This window comes from Pelodiscus sinensis, chromosome 1 (assembly GCF_049634645.1).
Source record: "Pelodiscus sinensis isolate JC-2024 chromosome 1, ASM4963464v1, whole genome shotgun sequence".
NCBI lineage: Eukaryota > Metazoa > Chordata > Testudines > Trionychidae > Pelodiscus > Pelodiscus sinensis.
In genome coordinates, this window is record NC_134711.1 from 322892738 (window position 1) to 322916590 (window position 23853).

Genomic DNA, 23853 nt, shown 5'->3' on the forward strand with positions numbered 1-23853 from the left:
TTTTGCTCCCCCAGCGAGGAGAGGGGGGAGAGAGAATGGCAGTGCATGGAGTGCACCTGCCGAGCCCAAGTGTGCCCCAACCCGCAGCGCCCCAGCTGGGTAGGAGCTCCAAGGTTTGGGGGTCCAGGAACGGCTCAGATGTGTTTTGCCTTGGACCGGCCTAGCCTGCCCTCGGCAGTGGGTGCTGTACCAACAAGCAGCCTGGAGAAAGGAGTAGGTGGCATGGCTAGACCAGGCTCCCCACAAGCCAAAGGCAGTCCTGTGGGGGTGTAGGGAGCTGTGTGGCACACGGTGGTGGGGCACTGGATAGGAGAGTCACTGGAAAAGCGCACTACCAGAAGCTGGTCTGGCTGCCCGCCAGCAAAGCTCCAGTGGAGCCACCGATATGCTTTGCATGGTGGAAGTGGGGAGAGGAGGCTGTTGCTGCTGTGCCACGCTACGGGGGAATTGGTAGTGCACAGAGCCATTTCTTGGTTGCTTCTTCCCTGCAAGCTGGTATCCCCATGCAGTAGTGAAAATCCAGTGGGGCTTTCTGGGACATTTTACTACGTGATGGGGACACTGGGACAGAATATTTAAAATCGGGACAATCCAGGAAAATCTGGGATGTATGGTCGGCATAGCTATAGCAAACTAGCCACACTCAACCGACCAAATAGCCACATGTGACTAGTGTGTTGGACACCACGGAGCTATAAAATATTTTCCAAGGTAGTCCTCCTGGATTTTTGACGGCTGCTCATGGTTCAATTAATAAACCTTAATAAAAAGTCCCTGACCTGCAATAATTGCAGGAATCGGCTCTACTTTGGTAGCAGGAATTTTAAGCTCTGTATGAGCTGGTGGCTATGGGTTCATGTATTGTTGTTTTCAGGAAAGTGGAGTAGAAGTCAGACTTATCAATTTGCAGATCTCTGTGAGAGAATCTGATTAAGTTTGCATACCATCCTGATGTAAATCTGAAAATTGATTTGAAATGGTCAAACTATTTAGATTCCACAAATGGTTGAATTTCTTTGCTTTTATTCTTGGAACCCCTGCTCTTGCAAAAACTCTTTTTATCTTTAATATTCTCTCTCTTTCACTGTCTGGTAAGACCAATGAATTTATCTGAACTAGAGAATGCCATGAAAACTAAATTGATTATTAAAATAGGCTTATTTAAAATGTGTTTAAGACACTTTATCTTTTTGGTTCAGTCTCAAATTTGGGTTAGAGAGCAATATGAAATTAGGTCCTCCCCCCCCCCCCCAAAATCAGCTAATTCAGTGTCCCAAGTGCAATTGTGAAAGCAAACTATTATAGGCGTATAAGTCATTGTCCTATGTCAGTATGTTGTCAAGAACAATATTCAAACTTGGTATCTCTTATAGAGGAAATCTTTTTTGGCTGCTGTGGTGCTGTGTTATAAATACTAGATACATGTGTTACATTTTGCTGTAGTTTTGTGGGTTCAAGGCTAAGTTTCCAGTGGCTTTTATGTTACTGTTGATTACATTAACCTAACAATTCAATCTTACTTCTTTTGTCTTCCAAATGGGATTTCCCTTTGGTTTAAAATTAATATTCTTAAAATATTTTCATTTAGATTTCTGAGATCTTGTTTAGAGGGCTTTAAGAGAATACCTAGAAGGTGGAAATGATAGGAATTTTTATTACTAGTTTGTGCTTTTATCGCTAAATATTGACTGCTAGGTGGCTTCCCCAACCCATGTTAATCAAAACCTTTGGTCTAACTAAAAATATGGACAGAAAAATGAGTCACTTATTGAAGGGAGCATTTTTTCATAAGAATGGAGCAGAACATTTGACACCAGCAGGGATTTGATCTCTGCTGTCCAGGTATGGTGTGGGAGTGCTGAGGGCAAACATGATTACTTGCCTTGTGGGGGTATGTCATCTTGCCACTGCCTTTGAACAAGACCTCTTATCCCTAACAATCTTTAGATTACAGACTGAACAGCACAAACTGCAACTAGCTGAATCCAAGCCCTTATCAGAAGGAAGTTTGCACTGTTGGGGCCTTTTAAGGATGTCAACGTCCCAGAACACCTGTTTTATAAAACAAGGAAAACTTAAAAATCATTGAGGAGTAACTGCTATTTTATATCAAAACAACCTAGGTTGTTTTGAAACTTTAAAGAGTTTCTCTAAAACCTTCTGTTATAATAATCTAGGCCATGTCTATAGTATGCGGAAGATCAATGCTGCTGCAGTCAATCTTCCAGTGTTTTGATTTAGCAGGTCTAGTGAAGACTCATTAATTTGAATAGAGAGTAGTCCTGCTCCATCAGAGCCAGTAGTCCTGCTCTCATGAGGAGTGAGGGAAGCCGATTGGAGTGTTTGCTCTTGTCAACCTTCCAGTGTGTGGACAGTGTGAAAATGCAAATTAAGATACATCAACTCCAGCTATGTAATTAATGTAATCACTGGACCCAACGACATCAGCCACCAAATCAGAGGCTCATTTAACTGCACATCCACTAATGCGATCTATGCCAGCAATGCCCCACTGCAATGTATATTGGGCAAATTGGACAGTCCTTATGGGAAAGAATTAATGGACACACATCAGATATCCGAAAAGATAATACACAAAAACCTGTTGGAGAACATTTTAACCTTCCTGGACACTCATTAATGGATCTCCAAGTTGCTGTTTTATTTCAGACCAATTCCATAAGCCAAACATACAGAGAAGGATTGGAATTTAACTTAATTCACAAGTTTAATTCTTATGCTAATCGTCTAAACCGGGATATAGGATGGTTCGCATACTATCTTCCACCTTTTAATGACTTTACCTACCAACCAAACAATGCTACTGTTTAACTGCCTCTTGTAACTATTTGAACTATCTACTCAGTGTCTTTTTTTCCTCTCCTCCCCTTTTTCCTTCTCTCCCCTCCTCCCCCTTATTTATTCTTGAATCTGGACTTGTAATACTCCGATCATCTGAAGAAGTTGCCCACGAAAGCTCATGATATCATCTACATGTTTTGTTAGTCTTTAAGGCGCTACTTGCTGATGTTGCATATCTCAAGTCGACCTTCGCCTTTTAGTATAGATCTGGTCCTAAATAGCTATGAAGAAAAGGCATGTCAATTTACATATGCATTTCATTTATTTTAACTGTTCTTTTCTGACCTTCTATTTTACATTTAATTGAATTTGGTCTGAATTAATTCCTGTCTGTTTCTGTTGTACTCGTTTTCTGTAGTCTGAAGAGCATGATTCTACAGAGCAACTTCCTCTTTGCTTTTGGTTAGTTTGGTACAAGGTATTGTCTAACTTAAAATAAATAAATTTAATAAAGGTTGTTATAGTAAAAGAGGTTTGTTTGCGCAAAGGTGTTGGTTCTCATCCAAGCATCTCATTGATTCAGACTAAAGAAATATCAAGTTTACTTGGACTCCAGAATTTAATATAATGCAATGTTGCCTAGTTTTACTAATCCCCTTGCATCTTTTCTCAGTCCTATATTCAGCCAGTGCAAAACATACACTCAGTGGGAAGTGTAATTTTGTAGTATATGCTGAAAACTTTGCTGCACAATACAGTCGATATATTGAAATAGTGTCATTTTTCCCTATACTCCACCCACACCCAGACTCCAGTGTTCATTCCATGTCACACAAATGTTAATTTTCAATGACTGTGCCGATTGCTGGTTCCTGTTTGTCTTACGGAGCTAAGAACTGGACCTCTAACTTAGCCATTGACACTTGAAAAATAGATTCCTGTAGAATTTATGTAATACACTTCTCTGTTTAAAAAAAAAAAAAAATCCTGGTGGTCTTGCTCTCCTTTTCAATGAAGCTTTAATAGCAGAAACTGTGGTGGGGATTAATAATGTAAGATCCTGCTTTTACAGAATACATTTGTATATAGATTCTGATTATTGTGTGTAGTTCTTTATTGAGCACAAGAAATTAAACCAGACTTTGAAAAATTTCAATCCTGGATCAAAATTTTATAGTCGTTAGAAATCCCCGACAAAGATTCGGGACTAGTCAACATTGGAAACTTCCATGGACACAGCTACTTCTGAGAGGTGTGAAAAATGCATACCTTTAAGAGACCTAGAAACACTGATCTATCTCCTGGTTTAGACAGAGCTAATTCAATGGAAGAATTCTTCTGTTGACCTAGCTACTGCCTCTCAGGGAGGTGGATTAGTTATGCCAACAGGAAAACATCATAGGTAGTTTCTATGTGGATGCACTATGCAGCTGTGCCCCGTAGTAGTTAAAATGTAGACTAGCCCTTAGAGTAAAAATGTTGCCAGATGAGCTGGCATAGAGGCAGCTGTGGAAACAATGGTATAATTCCAGGCATGTGTAATGTTGACCATAAAATCATAAGCTTCAGAGGGTAGCTGAGTTAGTCTGTACAGCATAAACTTAAACTACATATAGTCTGGTAGCACTAGTTTTTATGCAATTAAATTAAAATCATAGTTTTAATTGTATTTGGATAAGTTCATGTAGATGACTTGTTAATATAACAAATGTCTTTCTATCTTGAAACTGCAGTCTAGTGAATGGGAGAAAGCAGTAATGTGATATATTTTGGTTTTAATAAGGTGTTTGACAGTGCCCCATGACATTATCATAAGCAAACTAGGGAAATGTGATCCAGATGAAATTACTGTACGGTTGGTCCACAACACTTTGAAGAATCACATTCACAGTAGTTATCAATAGGACTTACTTAGTGGACTCCTGTGGGGATCTGCCCTGAGTCTGGTACTATTCATTATTTACATTAATGACTTGAATATGGAGTGGAGAATATAGTTATAACATTTGCAAATGATGCTGCAGGAGAAGCTGCACTTTGGAGGACAGGATTAGAATTCAAAATGACCTTGACAAATTGGGGGACTGATCTGAACTGAAATCAATGAAATTTGGTACAGATGAAATTCAGTAAAGACAAGCACTGTATGTAGGAAGGAAAAAAACAGATTCACAGCTACAAAATGGGGAATAACTGTCAAAGCAGTAGTACTGCAGAAAAGGATTTGGGGCTTATAATGGATCAGAGACTGAACATGAGCCACCAATGATGATGCAGTTGCAAAAAAAGTTAATATATATCAGGAGTATTGTATGTAAGATATGGTAGGTAATGGTTCCCCCTCTGCTAGGAACTATTGTGGTCTCAGCTGGGATACTGTATTCAGTTTGGAATGCTACACTTAAGAAAAATGTGGGCAAAGTAGAGAGAGCCCAGAAGAGAGGAAAAATTATAAGTTTTAAAAAGCCTATCCTATGAGGAAAGTTAGAAACAAAAAAGCACCTGAACATGTTTAGCCTCAAGAAAAGGAGGCTGAGAGGGGACCCTGATAAATCTTCAAATGATCTAAAGAGGGCAGTGATCTTTTGTTCATGTCCAGTGAAAGCGGAACAATAACTAATTGGCTTCATCTGTGATAAGGGAAGTTTAGAATAGATATTAGGAAAAATTGTGTAAGTGTAAAGATAGTAAAGCACTGGAACAGATTATAAAAGGAGGTTGTGAATGCTCATCATTGGAGGTTTTTAAGAACTGCTTGAACAAACACTTATCGAGGTGGTTTAGGATGGTTTATATGGCCCGGCCGTAGCACAGAGGGCGGGATTAGTTAATCTCTTGAGGTCCCTTAACTGCTAAACGCTTCTATGATAAACATCTGTTGAAAGCTTTGGGATTTACTAATTTTTAGCTCACTGATTTGGTAAATAAAAAAGATTCTCATAATTACCTAGCTATTGAATAAGAGCCTGACAAATTAGAATTCATTTAGGAAATTCTTGGTTGATTTTCTTCCTTTGTAATACACAAATCCACGGGTATCTGCATCCATGGATGTAGATATGGTTATCTACAGCTCATTTTTGCAGATACAGATACAAACTTTGTATTCGCACAAGGCTCTATGGATAATTCCTTTTTGGTGCACCATCGTTATTAGTGTTAGCAAGCTTTTATGAGTGGCACACTTGTACTGGTAATATATACATATGTGCTGTGGTGTAAGAACTAATTATTTTTGCAGAATGAACTTGTGACTAAGACCACCCCAATGACAGATAGCAAAGTGTTCCCAGGGACTGCTGGCCTCGCTTCTGGGGAGGTGGCATTGTGGCAAACCATCTCAGGCAATTGTATTAAGGTGGAGTGTATAACCCCTGCTGACCTAACAAGTTGGTGTTTGTATACTGGCTTTCTGGCAGCAGCGAAATAGGTGTTACTGACAGAGGTAAGAGGGACTAGATAGTTTTGGGGAGAGTTGAGACTGAAGGAGGTGTCGGGATCACCCTGAAAAGAGTAGCTGGTCTGGTGGAAGCAGGGGTGAAACACTTGCTCTATGAGCCTGCTGCTTATGTTAGGACTGAGCCAAACCCATGCAGTCCAGAGGCACCAGAGTGAGACAGAACCTCTTACTGGCCTGGGTGACCTCCCAAACTGTCAGTCCTATAGTACATTTACTAGTATACTGTAAATGTTATCATAAAACTGAACTATTAGAACAAATGATCAAATTGTATTGTGTGATGTAGCATCTTTGGCTGGTTTGCAAAACCGTAAACAAGCAAAATTGTGATAATCTGAAATGAGTCATTCAATTAGTGTGCAATGAAATTTTCTTTCAGCTCAAAAGTAATACCCTCTGCTCTGGTTCATCTGCTGTTTGACTAGTACTGGTTCTGTCCCAGCAATCTTTTCAAATAGAAAATGAATCTAAACTATATTAAATTTCTTTTTGGTGCACCAGCTTTATTAGCATTAGTATGCTTTTGTGGGAGTGGCTAGTGGTTGCTGCACAGTCAGATGAAAGCTTACACAATGTGGTATTGGCCTCTTTTTAAAAGGTTAATGTAAACTAAATATTATATTGGTCTTTACCACTCGGGCCTTATTTCACATTGGTTGAACAGTTTTAAAGTAAATCAGGCTTTTGGGCCTAAATAGCTTTGTTTTTCCTTTCCAGTGCAGGATCGTTATTTTTAATCCTTTATAGGAAACATCCTCTCTGCAGAGTGTATCTACAGTGCCAAGCAGTGCTAGCTGTAGAAGCTGGCTGACCTCTGTGTGGTAAATGTCAGTGGTGCTCATGATTCAAGTTGCCTTTTTTAACCTGTGTTTAGGACCCTTCTGTAGGTTGCTTGCTGGAGTTCCACTTCTCTCGTCTAAGTTTACTGTACCCAATGTATACGTACAGTTGTGCTGTCTGGTTATCAGAAGACTTAATTGAGCTATAGCTGTGTATTAATTGGACTGCAGATTGACCTGCTTTGTTAGGGAGCCAGCTTTGAGTCTTGACTTATATTTATATTACAAATGCTGCAGTGGTGCAGCTATGCTGCTGTATTGCTCTAGAGGAGACATTTACTAAGGCAATGGGAAAACTCCTTCCATTGTCATAGCAATGGATATCCTCAAACACCTCGGGAGAAGTGGTTGATTAGAAGAATTTTTACATCAATTATCAGTGTTTTCATCATGGCTAAGGTTGGCCTGTGTCCCAGGGATGTGAATTTTTCATGCCTCCTGGATAATATAGCTATGTCAACTGAAGTTTTAGGTGTAAATCAGACCATGGTTACAGCTTTCATATAGATTGATAGATTCCAAATTCAGGATGGATTACTATGATCTCTAGTCTCACATCCTATATAACACAGGCCATAGAATTTCCCAAAAATAATTCCTAATATGCATATTTTAGTAAAATACATCCTATTGCTATATAAAAATTGGCCATGGTGATTGATGGAGAATCCATTGTGGCCCTGGGTAAGGTGTTCGAATGGTTAATTGCTTTAACCATTTTTTCCAGCATGTATTTATCTTCAACTTCTAGCCTTTGGATCATGTTATACCTTTCTCTGATAAATTAAGGAGCCCTTTATTTAATTGTTCCCCATGTAGATACTTATAGTCTGTAATCAAGTCACCCCTTAACCTTTTCTTTGGCAAGCTGATTAGATTCAGAGTTCAATCTGTCACTATAAAGCAGGCTTTCTGATTATTAATAATTTTTGTGGCTCTTCTCTGAACGCTTTCCAGTTTATCAATTGCTTCCTTGAATTATGGGAATCAGAACTAGATGTGGTATTCCAGGAGTGGTTAGCTCTAATCCAGAGGTGGCCAATAATTTTTGGTGGGGGGCCACTCCAAGATTTTGGTAAATGGTCAAGGGCCGCACTTTTCTGTGGGGGGTAGTGGTGCAGGGTTGGAGGTTGGATGCAGAAGGGCACACAGGGTAAGGGATTGGGATGCAGGAGACAGTGTGAGGTCTGAGAGGGTGTTTGAGTGGAGGAGGGGGTTGTGACCTGGGTCAGGGGATTGGGATGTAGGGTCAGGGAAGATATGTGGGTGCAGGAGAGGATTCTGGCTTGGGGAAGGGGTGTAGGAGTGGGTAAAGGGTCTGGGAGGGAGTTGTGACCTGGGGCGGGGGTGCAGAGGGTTTGGATGGTGATCTGGGAGAGGGAGTTAGGGTGCAGGAGGGGCTGGGGTGCCAGAGGCAGATACTGGGTGGGAGGAATTTACCCAAGTGTCTCCTGGCCAGCAGGCTGCAGCACCCCCAAGGCAGGCTGGGCTCCCTGCCTGCTGTAGCCCCAGCCCACTTGAAAATGCAGGCTGCTCCCTCCATGTGGTTCTCAATGCGGGGGGGGGGGGGGGGGGGGAGGGGGAAGAGGCTTGCACCGCCTGTCCCAGTCTCTCAGGCCAATCTTTCAGCTCTGATTGGCTGGCTCTTTCCAACCAATAGGAACTGAGAGAGTGGCTGAGGTTAGTTCTTATTGGCCAGTAGGAGCTGAGGATTGGTCTGGGGGCAGGGAGATTGCACAAAGCCCTCCCCCTCCTTGCAGAGCAGAGTTTTAAACTGTATTTTAAACTGTGGCAGCTGCATACCTGTGGGTCCTGGCAGGGTGGTGGCTTAGTGGGCCGGATCCGGCCTCCGGGCCGTATTTTGCCCAGTCCTGCTCTAACCCCTCTACTTCTATTTGAGATTACTATATTTGTGCATCACAGGATTGCATTGGCCATTTTGACCACAGCATCACAGTTGGAGCTCGTGTTCAGCTGATTTTCCACCACAACTTCCAAATCCCTTTTCAATCACTGCTTTCCAGGATAGAGTTACCCATTCTGTAAGATTGTCCGACTTTTTTTTTCTAGATGTACATACGTACGTTTTGCCATATTAAACTGGCTGCATGCAAACTGTTTTTACTGAGCAATCCAGATCACTCTGTATTGGTGACCTGTCATCTTCTACCTTCTTTCTGCCTTCACTCTCCATGTTATGTGTAGATCAAGGCACACTAGGTGAGAGTGCTCTGTGATAATTTTGTCCTTAACTTTCCCTTCAGCATTTTTTCCTAGCTGAACCTTTGCTTTTTCCAGATAGCTTTGTCCCCTGCTCATGTGAAAAAGGAGGCGCACTAGCAAAGGGAATAGCAAGGTTTGCCTATTGCTGCTGCTGAAAGTTTTCATGTGCTATAAGAAACAGTCACAGTGTTCAGCTCTTTCCCCTTTCCAAGGTACTTAACTGCTGATATCAGTGTGGGGGGTCACAGTGGAAGTACAGTCAGAGGAGGCAAAGAATTCTAACGAGGAATCAGTGAAATAACTAGAGGGCTTAGATGGCCTAGATTAGTGTCATCAAGAGGATAGGGGAAGGATACTGTATTTCACTTACATTGGCCAATGTAACTAATTGCCACAAATTAAAATTATTTTTTACATTTAAATATGTAGTCTGCATGGCATGCACACTCAGATATCTCAAATTCTTGAACATATGTGCAGGCTTTGCAACACTACAGATTGGGTAAGTGTTGAACAGACAGATGTCCAGCACTGGTTTTAACGGAGTTATGCTAGATCTTGTCTATCATCTGGTGTCAAGTTGAATATCAACAATTAGGGGACTCATTGATTGTTTTGCTGAAATTTTATACGGAGACTCCCATAGTGAGTTGACTGCTGCCATGCTAAATGAGACAAAATGGAACAGCCTGCTGGCCAAGGACTTGAATTAAACTTGTGCGTCAGAAGCTGGTCTTTGTATATGTACAACGTGCAGGGCTGAGCCCTTACTGTTGAGTATTCTCTGGGCTCTTATATGGGTGACTTACTTGGTACCCTGAAAGGTGATGGTAAGGGGGGGGGCAGTGAGTCTGGTACTGGCAGATGAAATCCAATACTTGATGTAACATTTTTCATGCAATTCAGGAGTAAACCCAGAAGCTCTTGGTGTGAATTCCTCCTTGGACTTAAAACTGGGATGAATTTAACCTGTTGTCCAGATTGGAAATAGATGCACAGTACTGTATTTCCTGATAACTCTCGCTGTCTTTATAGAGCCTTTAGTTTAGATGGGCTCTGAAGCACATCAGTTATTTATATCCAGCTGCTCCCCCCTCCTTTCCCCCAGCCTACTGTACTTGGCTCACTTCCAGTTTGACTTCCACCCTTTCACAGCACTGGAACTATCCTTTTCCCTGTGTTCATTGAGCTGCTTCTTTTATTTTGACTGTAAGATTTCCCCCTCTGCTATTTTTCCTTTTAACCTATTTTATTCATTTGTTTTGTTCGTTGTGTGTGCAGTCTGCCCAAGATAGTTTGTCATCTATAGATAATAGAGCTCAAACTGTCCAGTCCGTACTCCATTTCAGAAATGTATTTTGACTGTGCCAAATGTAAAATGTACTGTAAGCACACTGATCTGGATTAAGAATCCAGACAGTGTGTACTGAAAGACTATCCTGAAGTGGACAGATGTCAATTCAGATACTGCTATATCCCAGGGACCCGTAGGAAAATCTACTATGGACAGAGTACTGAAGATCCTAATGATCTTATACTCAAGAGCATATCACCTTGTGGGGAGAAGGTTACTGTTTAAACTTTTCTTGAAGAGAAAAGAGGCAATCCCCCTCCCCCTTCCCTCCCCCCAGTTTGCAAGTCTTGGTATTTCTTTCATGTCTTTGCTGCCAAACCTCAAATGGTGAAGGATGGGAAGTCTTAAGTCTTTGGAAATGTCAAGGAGATAGAGCAGCTGGGTTTTCAGCTAAAATCTGTTCAGAATGCTGTCTTGATATTCTTGAAAGTCTGTTTCAAAGGCCCAAATTTTACTTTCTTGGTATAAATCTGTGTTCAAAGTACTGCAGCTCCCATTGAAGTCAGTTATAGCAGTGGTGAAAACGGGGCCATCAAGATTTACCTGTTGCATAAAATTGTAGCAGTCAGGGTTCACTGATGTGGTGTCCTGACAGATCTCCTGCTCTGTCAATGATGATAGCCAGTTAGCTGTGTGCATTTCTGTGTTTGCTCCCATTTAGCACAATTAGTCAACACAGCAGGCTCTGAGCCTCTAAACATTACAAAAATCAGACAAGGATTGAAGGTGCCTGGTCAGGTTTACTGTTAAATAATAGTTGTCAGTAGACTCTATCGAACCACTACACATGTGTCCCCCCCTAACAATGGACCGACTCAGTCAGTGACATGGGAATCCATCACTGCCCCCTCGGCCAAAGACTGCTCTTTGGTGTACACTTTTATACACTGGAACAAACAAGTTACACCTCACTCTTCATTTGTCAGAGGGTTGCCGCCCTTTGTTACCTAGATCCACCCCTGTCATAAGCATGAGGGCTGGCCAGCACCTGGGGACTAAGTGGTTAACTATATCTCCTGTCTCTAGCCAGATATCTGGTTAGCCAATAACAATGCAGGTAAAATTTCCTTTGTCCCAGTTTGAAATCCTTAACTTTTCTCCCCTTTGTCTGAGTGAGAACGTTTTTTTTTCCGGTAAGAGGGAGATGGGAGGTGGTCGTCTCTCTCTAAGAAAAGCCTTTTCACAATATGTAAGTAGAGTAAAGTTAGTTAACCCATCGGGCTTTATTGTTTTCCTGGCTTGGGAATGTGGAAATGATATCTGTGCTGTTACAAATGGGTTTTTCCCCTCTTTTGTAACTAAGTCCTGAGCCCTAAGCATCTAGATTAATTGGTGACTCTTTTCCATCTAGTCACTATGCTGGCAACTATGGTATTGTTTTGATGATAAAAGTTTGTTTTCTTTCTTTTATTTTTTTTAATTAACCTGGTATTGGTTCATTTCTGTGTCCTGGAAAATCTGTCTGTGGGTATCTGCATGCCTCTGACTACGGGGCAGCTACCACAGACTGCAGCTTGTATTTTCTCTCTCCCCCCCCCCCCCCCCAAGCTCTTTGCGGAAAAGAGCTTGAGGTACCCCTGAGGTTTTAGGGAGGAGGCTTCCCAAGTGATCTCTTCCCTGGTTTTCTTGGAATATCTGGGTGGTGGCAAAGTCTGGGTATTAGGATTTTGGGGGAGTTTTTGTACCAAAGTCTGTAGCAATCAGTTTTTGGGGTGCTTTTGTGGGCCCCCACTTCTGCATTTATCGTGCCAGAGTGGGGAACAGCCTTGACAACCCATTACCTTGTACACGGGGGTTCAATCACTATCATGTCAGTTTTTTAGACCCTGTTCTGAAACAAGGTCAGTATGTTCTTGTTATCTGTGGGGTTTGTGTTGGTACCAAAATGTTTCTTAGCGAGGCGTTCTGTTACGACCCTTCTGGAATGTGCTTACACCCTGTACCTAGTACCGCTTAGTTATGAGTGTTTCTGTAATATCAGCCCAGTTCTTGCCAACTTCTGTGAGCAAGGCCTGCTTCTTACTCACAGCTTAAATCTGCTTTATATTAGCAAAGTCTTGACCATTCCTGTCTAGGCCTCATACCTGGCCTGTGATATGTGGGCTTATGTTTCAGACCCTCATTCTACTATAAGAACAACTTTTAAAGAACAAATGGTGTATGTTTGTGACAGGGAAGGCTAATAAGGGCAGGTGTAGCATGAGGCTGAGATGAAAACTGTAGAAGCATTGGTACAAACAGCAAGTTAGCATGGAGTGAAGGTCCAATTAAAATTAGAAAATTCAGATATAATCCGTGTCTGTGGATCCCTATTTTAGTTGCTTTTACTATTTAGAGTCTCTGGCTGGTTCCTCTCTGTAGTTTGTTTAAATTATAATGTAGCCAGATCTGTATTACTTTTTTATATATAACGTGTTTGACCTTTAACATCTTTTTGAATAATTTTAAGTATATAATAGAGGTAGAGGGAAAACTCCAGTCTCAACTGGAAAATTCACTTTCCTAAATGCCTGTTATGTTTGTACTGAGCTAACAAAGTGTACCCTTGGTTAACTACTAATAAAATGGAAGTCTCCAGTTTAGGGATGTTAGCAAGTAGTTGACTAGAGTACTGACTACTTGCTTCCCCTGCCCTTGTTGCCTCTCCGAGAGGTAGCAAGGGGGGGTGGAACAGGAGCCAGTGCTGTGGGGGGAGCAGGCTTAAAAGCTGGTTTCCTGCAGCACCGACTCTGCAGTCTTGCCTGCCCTTCTCCCCCAGCCTCTGCAAGAGGGAGACGGGAGGCTACTCCAGCAGCAATCCCTATCCCTGTTCGTCATGGCCCGGGCTGGACACGGGCAGGAGCTGATCTGGTAGCAGCCCCTGTTCACGACGGCCAGCCCTGTCTGCTGCAGACAGGAGCTGGGACTGAGCAGTCCCATCGTGCACAGGTCCAGGACGCTGAATCTCTGCATTAAATGTAGTAAGAGCCCAGTGGCTTTTACTACTACATTTAAGATGCAGAACTGCAGCGCAGGTGGCTCCCGGAGCCAGCAGAAGCTGGAACTGCTCGGTACCAGCTTGAGCCAGCTCCTGGAGCTATACCCACTGCGGCTCTACAGAGTGGTCCTTATCGACTAGCTACATGATTAGTCAGATAACTGCAATTTAACATCCCTAGTCCAGTTAATTAATACCACACATGTTTTTTATGCCCGTGCTTAGTCTGAATAGCAGCACCAGGCAGAACATCAGTTTTTGAGGAAGATACAGGCAGTCCCCGAGTTACGACATAAGTCGGATCCGTACTTACGAACGGGGCTTTTCTCGCCCCGGAGGACGCGGGCGGCAGGACCGCCCAGACGTGCCGTGGTCCCGCCACCCGCGTCCTCTGGGGCGAGAAAAGCTGCTCCACATCTCCTTGGTCTGCTGGGGGGGGCCCCCCAGCAGACAAGGGAGACGCGGAACAGCTTTTCTCGCCCCTGAGGGCCCGGGCGGCGACACCGCGGCACGTCTCGGTCCTGCCGCCTGCGTCTCCATGGTCTGCTGGGGGGGGGGGGGGCGCACAGCTAGTGCGTGCCCCCCCCCCCCAGCAGACCAGGCTTTTCTCGCGGACGCCTGTGGTTAGAGTAGCTGGGGCACTTCCGGTTGGTCCAGTAGTGCCGCTCCTCGGCGCTACTGGACCAACCCGGCAGCACCCCAGCTGCTCTGCCCCAGGCGTCCTGATTCAGCCGCTGCTGGTCAGTTTCAGCAGCGGCTGAATCAGGGCGCCTGGGACAGAGCAGCTGGGGTGCTGCTGAATTGGCCCAGTAGCGCCTAGGAGCGGCACTACTGGACCAACTCAGCAGCACCCCAGCTGCTCTGCCCCAGGCGTCCCCAAGTCAGCCGCTGCTGAAACTGACCAGTGGCTGACTACAGGAAGCCCAAGGCAGAGTTGCTCTGCCCTGGGCTTCCTGGAATCAGCCGCTGATCAGTTTCAGCAGCAGCTGACTTGGGGACACCTGGGGTAGAGCAGCTGGGGTGCTGCCAGGTTGGTCCCCGCAGCGCTGAGGTGCGGTGCTGCGGGGACCTACCCAGCAGCGCCCCAGCTGCTCTGTACCAGGCGTCCAGATTCAGCTGCTGTTGAAACTAATCAGAGGCTGATTCCAGGAAGCTCTGGGCAGAGCAACTCTGCCTTGGGCTTCCTGTAGTCAGCTGCTGGTCAGTTTCAGCAGCGGCTGAATCTGGACGCCAGTTCCGACTTAAGTACAAATTCAACTTAAGTACAAACCTACAGTCCCTATCTTTTACGTAACCCGGGGACTGCCTGTACTGCTGTCGGAGTCACCATGATTGGGTGCACACAGTAGTACACATGCTGTATCTCAAATGCTTTAAAGGCAGTTAAGCTCAGTATTATTAATTGTAGGGTTTTTTATTTTTCAGGATGTTCAGCGTTATGGTTGGAATCTTACATGCATCTTGTATCTGTTCTGTTTCCCTCAGTATCAGTAGTTTAGTCCCTTTTACATCCACTGTTTGACTGCAGTGGGAGAGAGTGAATCTAATTTTTGGATAGAGTGAATAATCAGTGTTATAGGGTCATGTCATGATATCTATTTCAGAAAGCAGTATTTTGGGTAATCTTGCCACTGAATTTGTATCACTTACCCATTCCTACCCAGTGTGTGTGTGGTGAGGCTGTCATTGTTGCAGTAGGAACCATTGCTTTGATTTTTCTAACTTCAGTTCTACCACAGTAATAATGCTGCACAAGCTTAACGTGCTTATGTTTTAAACCTTGGCTTAAAATAATAACAAAAAAAACCACAAACCCCAACTTGAGTCAGACCTAATTGTGTAATAAGTGACAGTTGGTCTCTTGAGATTATGTGAATTATCTCAGGAAAGTCCTGAGCTTCATCATTCCTGAGTATGATACCAGAGGTTGTTCTAAATGGTTTATCCTGAATCACAAATAATCAACGATCAACAATTTAGATATCGGCATACAGAGTATGCTTATTAAGTTTGCAGATGATACCAAGCTTGGAGGGGTTGCAACTGCTTTGGAGGATAGGATCATAATTCAAAATGATGTGGACAAATTGGAGAAATGGTCTGAGGTAAACAGGATGAAGTTTAATAAGGACAAATGCAAAGTGCTCCACTTAGGAAGGAACAATCAGTTTCACACATACAGAATGGGAAGCGACTGTCTAGGAAGGAGTATATTGCAGAAAGGGATCTAGGGGTTATAGTGGACCACAAGCTAAATATGAGTCAACAGTGTGGTGCTGTTGCAAAAAAAGCAAACATGATTCTGGGATGCATTAACAAGAGTGTTGTGAGCAAGACACGAGAAGTCATTCTTCCACTCTACACTGTGCTGATTAGGCCTCAATTGGAGTATTGTGTCCAGTTCTGGGTGCCACATTTCAAGAAAGATGTGGAGAAACTGGAGAAGGTCCAGAGAACAACAAGAATGATTAAAGGTCTAGAGAACATGACCTATGAAGGAAGACTGGAAGAATTGGGCTTGTTTAGTTTGGAAAAGAGAAGATTGAGAGGGGACATGATAGCGTTTTTCAGGTATCTAAAAGGGTGTCACAAGGAGGAGGGAGAAAACTTGTTCTTCTTGCATCTGAAGATAGAACAAGAAGCAATGGGCTTAAACTGCAGCAAGGGAAGTTTAGGTTGGACATTAGGAAAAGGTTCATAACTGTCAGGGTGGTGAAACATTGGAATAAATTGCCTAGGGTGGTTGTGGAATCTCCATCTCTGGAGATATTTAAGAGTAGGTTAGATAAATGTCTATCAGGGATGGTCTAGACAATACTGGGTCCTGCCATGAGGGCAGGGGACTGGACTTGATGGCCTCTCGAGGTTCCTTCCAGTCCTAATAGTCTATGATTCTATCAATGTTGTCATGAAACTATTTAGGCAGGCTGCCTGGCCTGCTTGAGAAAGTAGAGGATATATCAGATTTCTTCAAACTTCCCCCTGCCATCAAGTTCCATAAGGCTGCAACATAAGTCTTTTATTACTGTTGCCCTGCTCTAATGTGCACAAAATAGCCAATAATATTGTTATTCGAGAAGGTTTCTAATGCCCTGGTGCTGCTATCCCCTCACTTTTTAGAGTCCATAGAAGCTGTTGGGGCTTCACCTTGTTACAAAGGTCTGCTTGTAAGAATGTAACTGCAGGTTAGGTACTTAAATTACGCTTTTGACAACTCTAAATGCCTTTTTAGGGAAGAGGGTTTTGTTGCCTTGTTACTATGGCAAGTCAGCAACAGACCTTCTTCTGTGTCATCAAATTCACTTTGAAAATAGTTCCAAAACATGTTGAACAGCTGACTCCAGCTACAGTTTCTTGTAAAAGTAAGCTCTTTCTGCATTCTTGTGATTTCTGTAGAAGTATGCTACCATACGTATTCACATATTGACTCTGCATCCAGACAAAACTCAGATACTTGGTCTCATAAATAGGTCATTTAAAAATAGCTTCATTTGATTTGCTGTTAATATTATTGCAAATTGTTCTAGTTGACAAAGACTTCTGAAGGTCTGTCTACATAGCTGCTGGGAGCAAGTCTTCTAGTCTACATCAACTGACTTGTTTTAGTGGGGCTCACAATAGCATGCTTAAAAACAGCATGTGGCTATTTGGGCTCAGGCTGTGAAGCCTAGAAAGCCCAAATGTCAGTTTGTAGCATGCTAGTCCAAGCCCTGCTAGAGTGAGTATATCAACCTTGAGTGCGAGACTTGTTCCTGGCAGCTGTGTAGTTACACCATAGAGTCCTTGATAAAATGCACAGCCTTTAACTGCACTTAGATATCCCTAGTTACCTCAGGATTGGGTCTAATCTAATTCCATAATAAACAGAAGGCTAGACAGGATTATTTATATGGCAACTAAAAATAGCAGAGGCAGAAAAAGTTACTGCAGTAGTTTAAAAACAGCAGTGGGGACCTTGACCAAAGAAAAGCAGAGTTTTAGCTTTCCTGGGGTAGATTTGTACTGGTTTTGATAGATTCTGAAAGAAATATCCTATCAGAATATATACTCAGGGACATTTTTCAATTATGTTCAAGAAGGCTGTTGAACAATCAATATTAATATTTGAAATAATGGACCACTTGTTGGCAGGCAAAATGATTAGTAAGCTCATTCTCAATCAAATAGGATTTTTCTAAATAAAAACAGGCTTGAAAATGGATTGGAGGCTTTTGATCAGGAGAGAGAATTTGACACTATCTTGATAGTTAAATATAAGGACCTCTGAGTCATTCTTCTGATTAAATATCAGTGCTAATACTAGAAATGTCATGATATAAGAAGTAATTGGACCATTTTCTGTGAGGGAGATAAACTTTTGAGCTCTTCTACCTTGTCTTGCCAATATTATAAATGGCAGCAGATAGGGTATGTCTCCACTGCCTAGTATGTAAATATGGGTATGTCTACACTGCCACCCTAGTTCGAACTAGGGTGGCTAATGTAGGCATTTGAAGTTGCAAATGAAGCCCGGGATTTAAATATCCTGGGCTTCATTTGCATCTTGCCGGGTGCCGCCATTTTTAAATCCCCGTTAGTGCGGACTCCGTGCCCACGGCTACACGTGGCACGGAGTAGGTAGTTCGAATTAGGCTCTCTAATTCAAACTACCATTACTCCTTGTGGAATTAGAGAATGGTCCAATCACTTCTTATATAAAATGGTCCAATCACTTCTTATATAAAAATGGCGGCGCCTGGCAAGATGCAAATGAAGCCCGGGATATTTAAATCCTGGGCTTCATTTGCAACTTCAAATGCCTACATTAGCCACCCTATTTTGAACTAGGGTGGCAGTGTAGACATACCCATATTTACATACTAGGGATGTGAAGGTTTAATCAGTGGAGTAACAGGGGGCTGCTCCAGTATCTTTTGTTGTTGTTGTTTGTTTTACACTCAGAACAAATTATAGGCTTAAAGAGATGTGATTTGAAAAAAAATTAGTCTGAATGTTGTACTACTGTGGTGACAAATCACACCTAAAATGACTAATGTAAAAGAAAGCAAAATTTTTTTAAAAAAATCTTTTTGTCTAGTTTCACCACTTCCCTGGAAAAGCTTTTCTTGTGGAAAAGTTTTGCATAAATGTAAACATTGGAGAAAAATACCCACAATAAGGAATTCAGTTTGGAAGCATTCTTGTAAACTTCCTGTCCTGGTCTCTATCCAAAGTCAAATGGGGAGGAAGCACTCCTCCCCGTTTTCCAGTTGTAAAAAGAAACAGCTGAGCTTTGAAGCATGAAAGTTGATATGGACCTCATGCTTGTTGAGGCGGACTTCCAGTGCTTAGACTGAACCAAAATAATGTTGATTTAATCATTCAATATTGTATTTTGGATATGTGCACTGGAAGAATGACACGCGCACGGCAATACAGATACAGAAGTGCAAACATTGGTTTTTGGAATTCAGCTGTAGCAAAGGCAGAATTTTAAAGCTTTGCTAACAGAATACAGGCAGTCCCCGACTTACGCGGATCCGACTTATGTCGGATCCGCACTTACGAACGGAGCTTTCTCGCCCCGGAGCTCGAAGGCAGCGGTCAGCCACCTCGACCTCCGGGGCGAGAAAAGCTGCTCCCGGTGCCCCTGGTCTGCTGGGGACCGTCTCCAGCAGACCAGGGGCATTGGGAGCAAAGCCGCAGCCCTGGCAGCTTTGCTCGCGGTGCCCCTGGTCTGCTGGGGACCGTCCCCAGCAGACCGGGGCACCGGGAGCAAAGCCGCAGCGGCGGTGGGTCCGCGCCAGAGCAAAGCCTCAGAGGCAGGCACCCTGCCACTGCGGCTTTGCTCCCCGTGTCCCTGGTCTGCTGGGAGGGGGGCGCAGCTAGTGTGCCCCCCCCCCCAGCAGACCAGGCTTTTGTTGTGGACCCTGGGGCAGAGCAGCTGGGGCGCTGCCGGTTGGTCCCGCAGCGCCGCTCTGGGCACTACTGGACCAACCCGGCAGCACCCCAGCTGCTCTGCCCCAGGCGTCCCCAAGTCAGCCGTTGCTGAAACTGACCAGCGCTGACTACAGAAAGCCCGAGGCACAGTTGCCCTGCCCCGGGCTTCCTGGAATCAGCGACTGATCAGTTTCAGCAGCAGCTGACTTGGGGTTCTTAAGTTGAATCTGTATGTAAGTCAGAACTGGCGGTCAGTTTCAGCAGCGGCTGAATCTGGACGCCAGTTCCGACTTACATACAGATTCAACTTAAGAACAAACCTACAGTCCCTATCTTGTACATAACCCGGGGACTGCCTGTAGCTGTGGAGTAAGGAGCTTGTAAGTGCCACAAGAAAAAATGTCACAAAGATGTGAATTTTGGAATAAGCAGTAATACTTAACCAAAAAGGAATAGAAAATGGTTTATATAGACCAGTGGTCCCCAACCATTTGAGGCTGCTGGGCGCCAGGGGGCGTGGCCGTTTGCCTGCTGGGTGCCAGAGGGTGGGGACACTTGCGCACCCAGGGGCGGCTCTCCCCCATAGAAGCGCGCCCGGGGGCAGCCCCCCCCCCCCATAGCCATGCACCCAATGCACGGGTGGCCAATTCGTTGTGCACCCGGGGCCGGCGCCGCCCCCAAGTGCTGCGCGCCCGGGGCCGGTGCTCACCCTTCGCCATATGCCCAGGGCCAGCTCCGGCATCATGCATGCATCGCGTGCCTGGGGCCAGGTCACTCCTGAGCACTTGGCGGGCGCACACAAATGCCCCCGTGGGCGCCATAGCGCCCACGGGCACCATGTTGGGGACCACTGATATAGATTATTCAGTGCAAATACAGTACACACTCATATTCTTCTGGATAAAGATCTAGTTTATATTATTCAGACGTGCTTTAAATCAAGCAATAAAATGTACTTTTGGAACTGCAGTTTCTGATTTGCATGGCCAGGCTTTTTATAACTAACTATGGACACTGTATGAATGCTGTGTTCTGTATTTTACAATATTTTTTTTACAATTTTGATTTAATTATTGGTACACCACAGTAATATTTGTTGCTGCTTAGACACAAAGAAACGGCTTATGCATTTATATTTATATTCCTCTATAAAAAGTAAATTTTATCCTAACCTTTTTGGCACCCTTAGAGCTCAAGTCTCATGGACTAATTGTGCCTTTGAACAGTGGTGCTGTGGAGAAACGAACAGAAAGGGGACACGGGCCATGTGACTACCTCCTGCTCCCACGTGTCTCCTGTTTTCACACCTCTAGCCTGTGCGGGAGGGTGAGCCCTAGGGAGGCTGGGCCCTGCTTCTGCCCTACCCCTCTTCATCCCTTCCTCAACACCTCTCCCCCGAGTGATGCTGCTCAGGGGATTAGTGAGTGGAGGGGGGCTGTTGCTGGCAGCAGAAGTTGCCACGTCTTACCCCACTGTGCTCACTGGCAGCAGTGTGGGAAAGCAGAGTGACCTTGCCCCAGCCCACTTTGTTTCCCTGGCTCCCAGCAGTGTCACTCAGCTTCTGTTGCTGTTGAGTGTGGGTCTGGCGGGGGTGCTAATTCCCCGGGCTGCGTTGCTTGGAGGAGGGGGTGGAAACACCCACTGCACTCATGGACGGCAGGGAGTAGAGTGATGAAGCTGGAAGATGACAGAGGGGAGTGGTGTAGAGCTGACTTGCTTCACTTCCCACTGCAGCTGGGGAATGTACCCTCTGCCAGTCTTCTGGGCCACACGAGTCTGCCAAAGTGTGGGGCTGGAGCAGTTGGACAAACTGTCTGTAGGATGGGACAGCTCTGCCACTGGTTGCGGGTCCCTTGCCTTGGACCTCCCCAGTGGCCGGGGGGGGGGGGGGGGGAGGAAGGATCCCACTCCATATCCCCCTCCATTACATCACCCCTGCCTCTGAAAATTAATCTGTAGGCCTTTTAAAATGCCTGTTTCCTAGTGCATCTAATAAGCAATTTTGTTGAGAATTCTTGAAATGTGAACTACACCAAGATATCTAGCTTTCGGTCTTAACTTGGAAAAGAAACATTTTCTGATGTCCAGTTCACTATGTTTAATTTAAAAATTAAAGTAATTAGACTTGGGAGAATTTGACTTTACTATTTTGATGATTAATATAAAACGTTTCTTTAAGTATTTTTTGACTTCTCTATTTCACTTTTCTCAGTTGCAAGAAATTATGGGGTATGTTTCAGACAATAGGAAGGTCAGAACAATTTAATCATGATAGATGTTGAGATTAGGGATGTTAAAATGCATTTACATCGGGGGAGGCAGGAACCAGTGCTCACGGGGATCTGGCTTTGTCTCCCATTTCCCCCACCTCTACTCCTGTGCTGCTGCCTCCAGCAGCGTGGGTTTGGTGGGGAGGAGTAGGTGGCTTCACAGGAATTTGTGCTCGTGGGGAGCTGAATTTTAAGCTCCTCTGTAGTAGGCAGTGGGGGGGACGGACATGTGGCATGGAAAGAGCAGGTTTAAAGCTCTCCCCTCCCCCCAGCCTCTGATATAGAGGCAGCAGCGGGGATGGACTGCATGTAATAGGGTTAACCAATGAGCCCAGGTTCATCAATTTACCATGTAGTCGGCTACACATTCGCATCCCTAGTTGAGATTCAAAATGTTTTGTAACTGCTAAAATGCAAATAATCAATATTACATGTCCAAATATACAAAAGTAAATTTGAGCATTAACTCAAATTCAAGCAGATTCTCAAACAAAATTTTTCTTTCTTTGCCTATCTGCGAGTTTTAATTATTCTAGATAGGGATATTTGTGTATATATGGTGAAATAGACATTTACAAATACGAATATATACTTCCAAGTCTGTTTGAAAAGAGAGCATGCTAGAAATGACAAAGGTTAGAGTAAAGAGCGATCCTTTCTTACATCAGCATAAAACTTGTATTATAAAAGCTTGGATTGTGGATACAGAGATCACTTCTTCCTATCCTATGAATTTTGTTAAAATAATTTTCTCTAACTACACTGTAGCAGTAACTATTCCATCAGATCCTCCTTGAGCAATGTGAACAGAATCTTCATTTCTCTTTTGCAGAACCCTAAAACAAAAGAGCAGATTGAAAATCTGTTACGGAATGGGATGAATAAGGAGCTGCGGGATCGTCTCTGTTGCAGGCTGACCTTCGGGACTGCTGGGCTTCGTTCTGCCATGGGGGCAGGTTTTTGCTACATTAATGACCTTACAGTGATCCAGTCAACACAGGTAACTGTTGGGTAACATTATACAGGCAGACTACTTGTTTATAACTTCATAGTAATCATCTTGGGAAGGGTTGTTTTACTCTGGCAGAGTCTCAGTGGAATATGGCCACTCCTATGGTTGGACATCTGGTGCCTGGTAACTAATGACCCTGGACTACCTCCTTATCCCCCAGTTGCAGGAAGCTGGCTCTTTTTGACCATCTGGGCAACAAGAGAGCTAAGGTAGAAAACCAGGTGACCCTGTTTAGCCTGGGAAGAAGAGCAAAGAATGGAGGAGGGACCCTAGGGATTGTATAGTGTGGACTTATAGCAGCAGGAGACACACTTCTGTTTTAAGGACAAAGAATCTCAGGACTGACTCAGATGGACTACTATAACTTTTTGTATTCTCAACGCTAACTAAGGAATTTCTATGCTCTGTTCCAGACCTCTAATAAACCTTTCAGACAGCATTGTTAAAAAAAATAGAGACACACTGAGGTTAGGGGTGTCCCAGATCTCCCCTAGGTGGACAATTTGAGTAGACTCTCATTTGGGGGGAGCTCATGGTGTGAAATGGTGCCAAAGGCGCTGTAGAGTTTGGACCCAGGAGACGGTGAAGTTAAGGGGCTCATCTAAGGATGTAAAATCCTGTTTAAAATGTTAACCAGTTAAACTATATGGTTTAACTGGCCTGTAGTGCCATGGATGGGCTTGCTGGTGATGTGGTGGGCCCAGTCAGACTGGAACACTCCTCCACCCCATCTGGAGCAGGGCACTGGTTAACTAGTTACCCCAGTAAGCATGCTGGTAAGGCAATGCTTACCAGGTAACCGGTTAACCCTTTGCAACCCTCGACTTACCCCAGTGAGAGAGTATGACCCTACTTTAAAGGGATCCTCCCAGGAATTATTCCAGAGCTGTTCAAGAGCACCAGACCTGTGAATCTGACACTGAGGCCTCCATCCATTTGAGCCAGCATTTGGAAAATTCCTTGAGTTGGAGAGCTCAGAACATGCATACTTCATGCA

The 23853-nt window shown here is 44.0% G+C and overlaps 1 protein-coding gene across 2 annotated transcripts in view; it reads left to right on the forward strand.

Moving 5' to 3' along the window:
- The window catches only part of PGM2L1 (phosphoglucomutase 2 like 1), a 64519-nt gene that overhangs the window by 8187 nt on the left and 32479 nt on the right, over positions 1 to 23853 (forward strand). For both annotated transcript variants that reach the window (XM_075919604.1, XM_075919605.1), the window contains exon 2: positions 22677 to 22844. In XM_075919604.1, coding sequence (XP_075775719.1) covers positions 22677 to 22844 — 168 coding nt within the window. The remainder of the gene's footprint in view (positions 1 to 22676; positions 22845 to 23853) is intronic.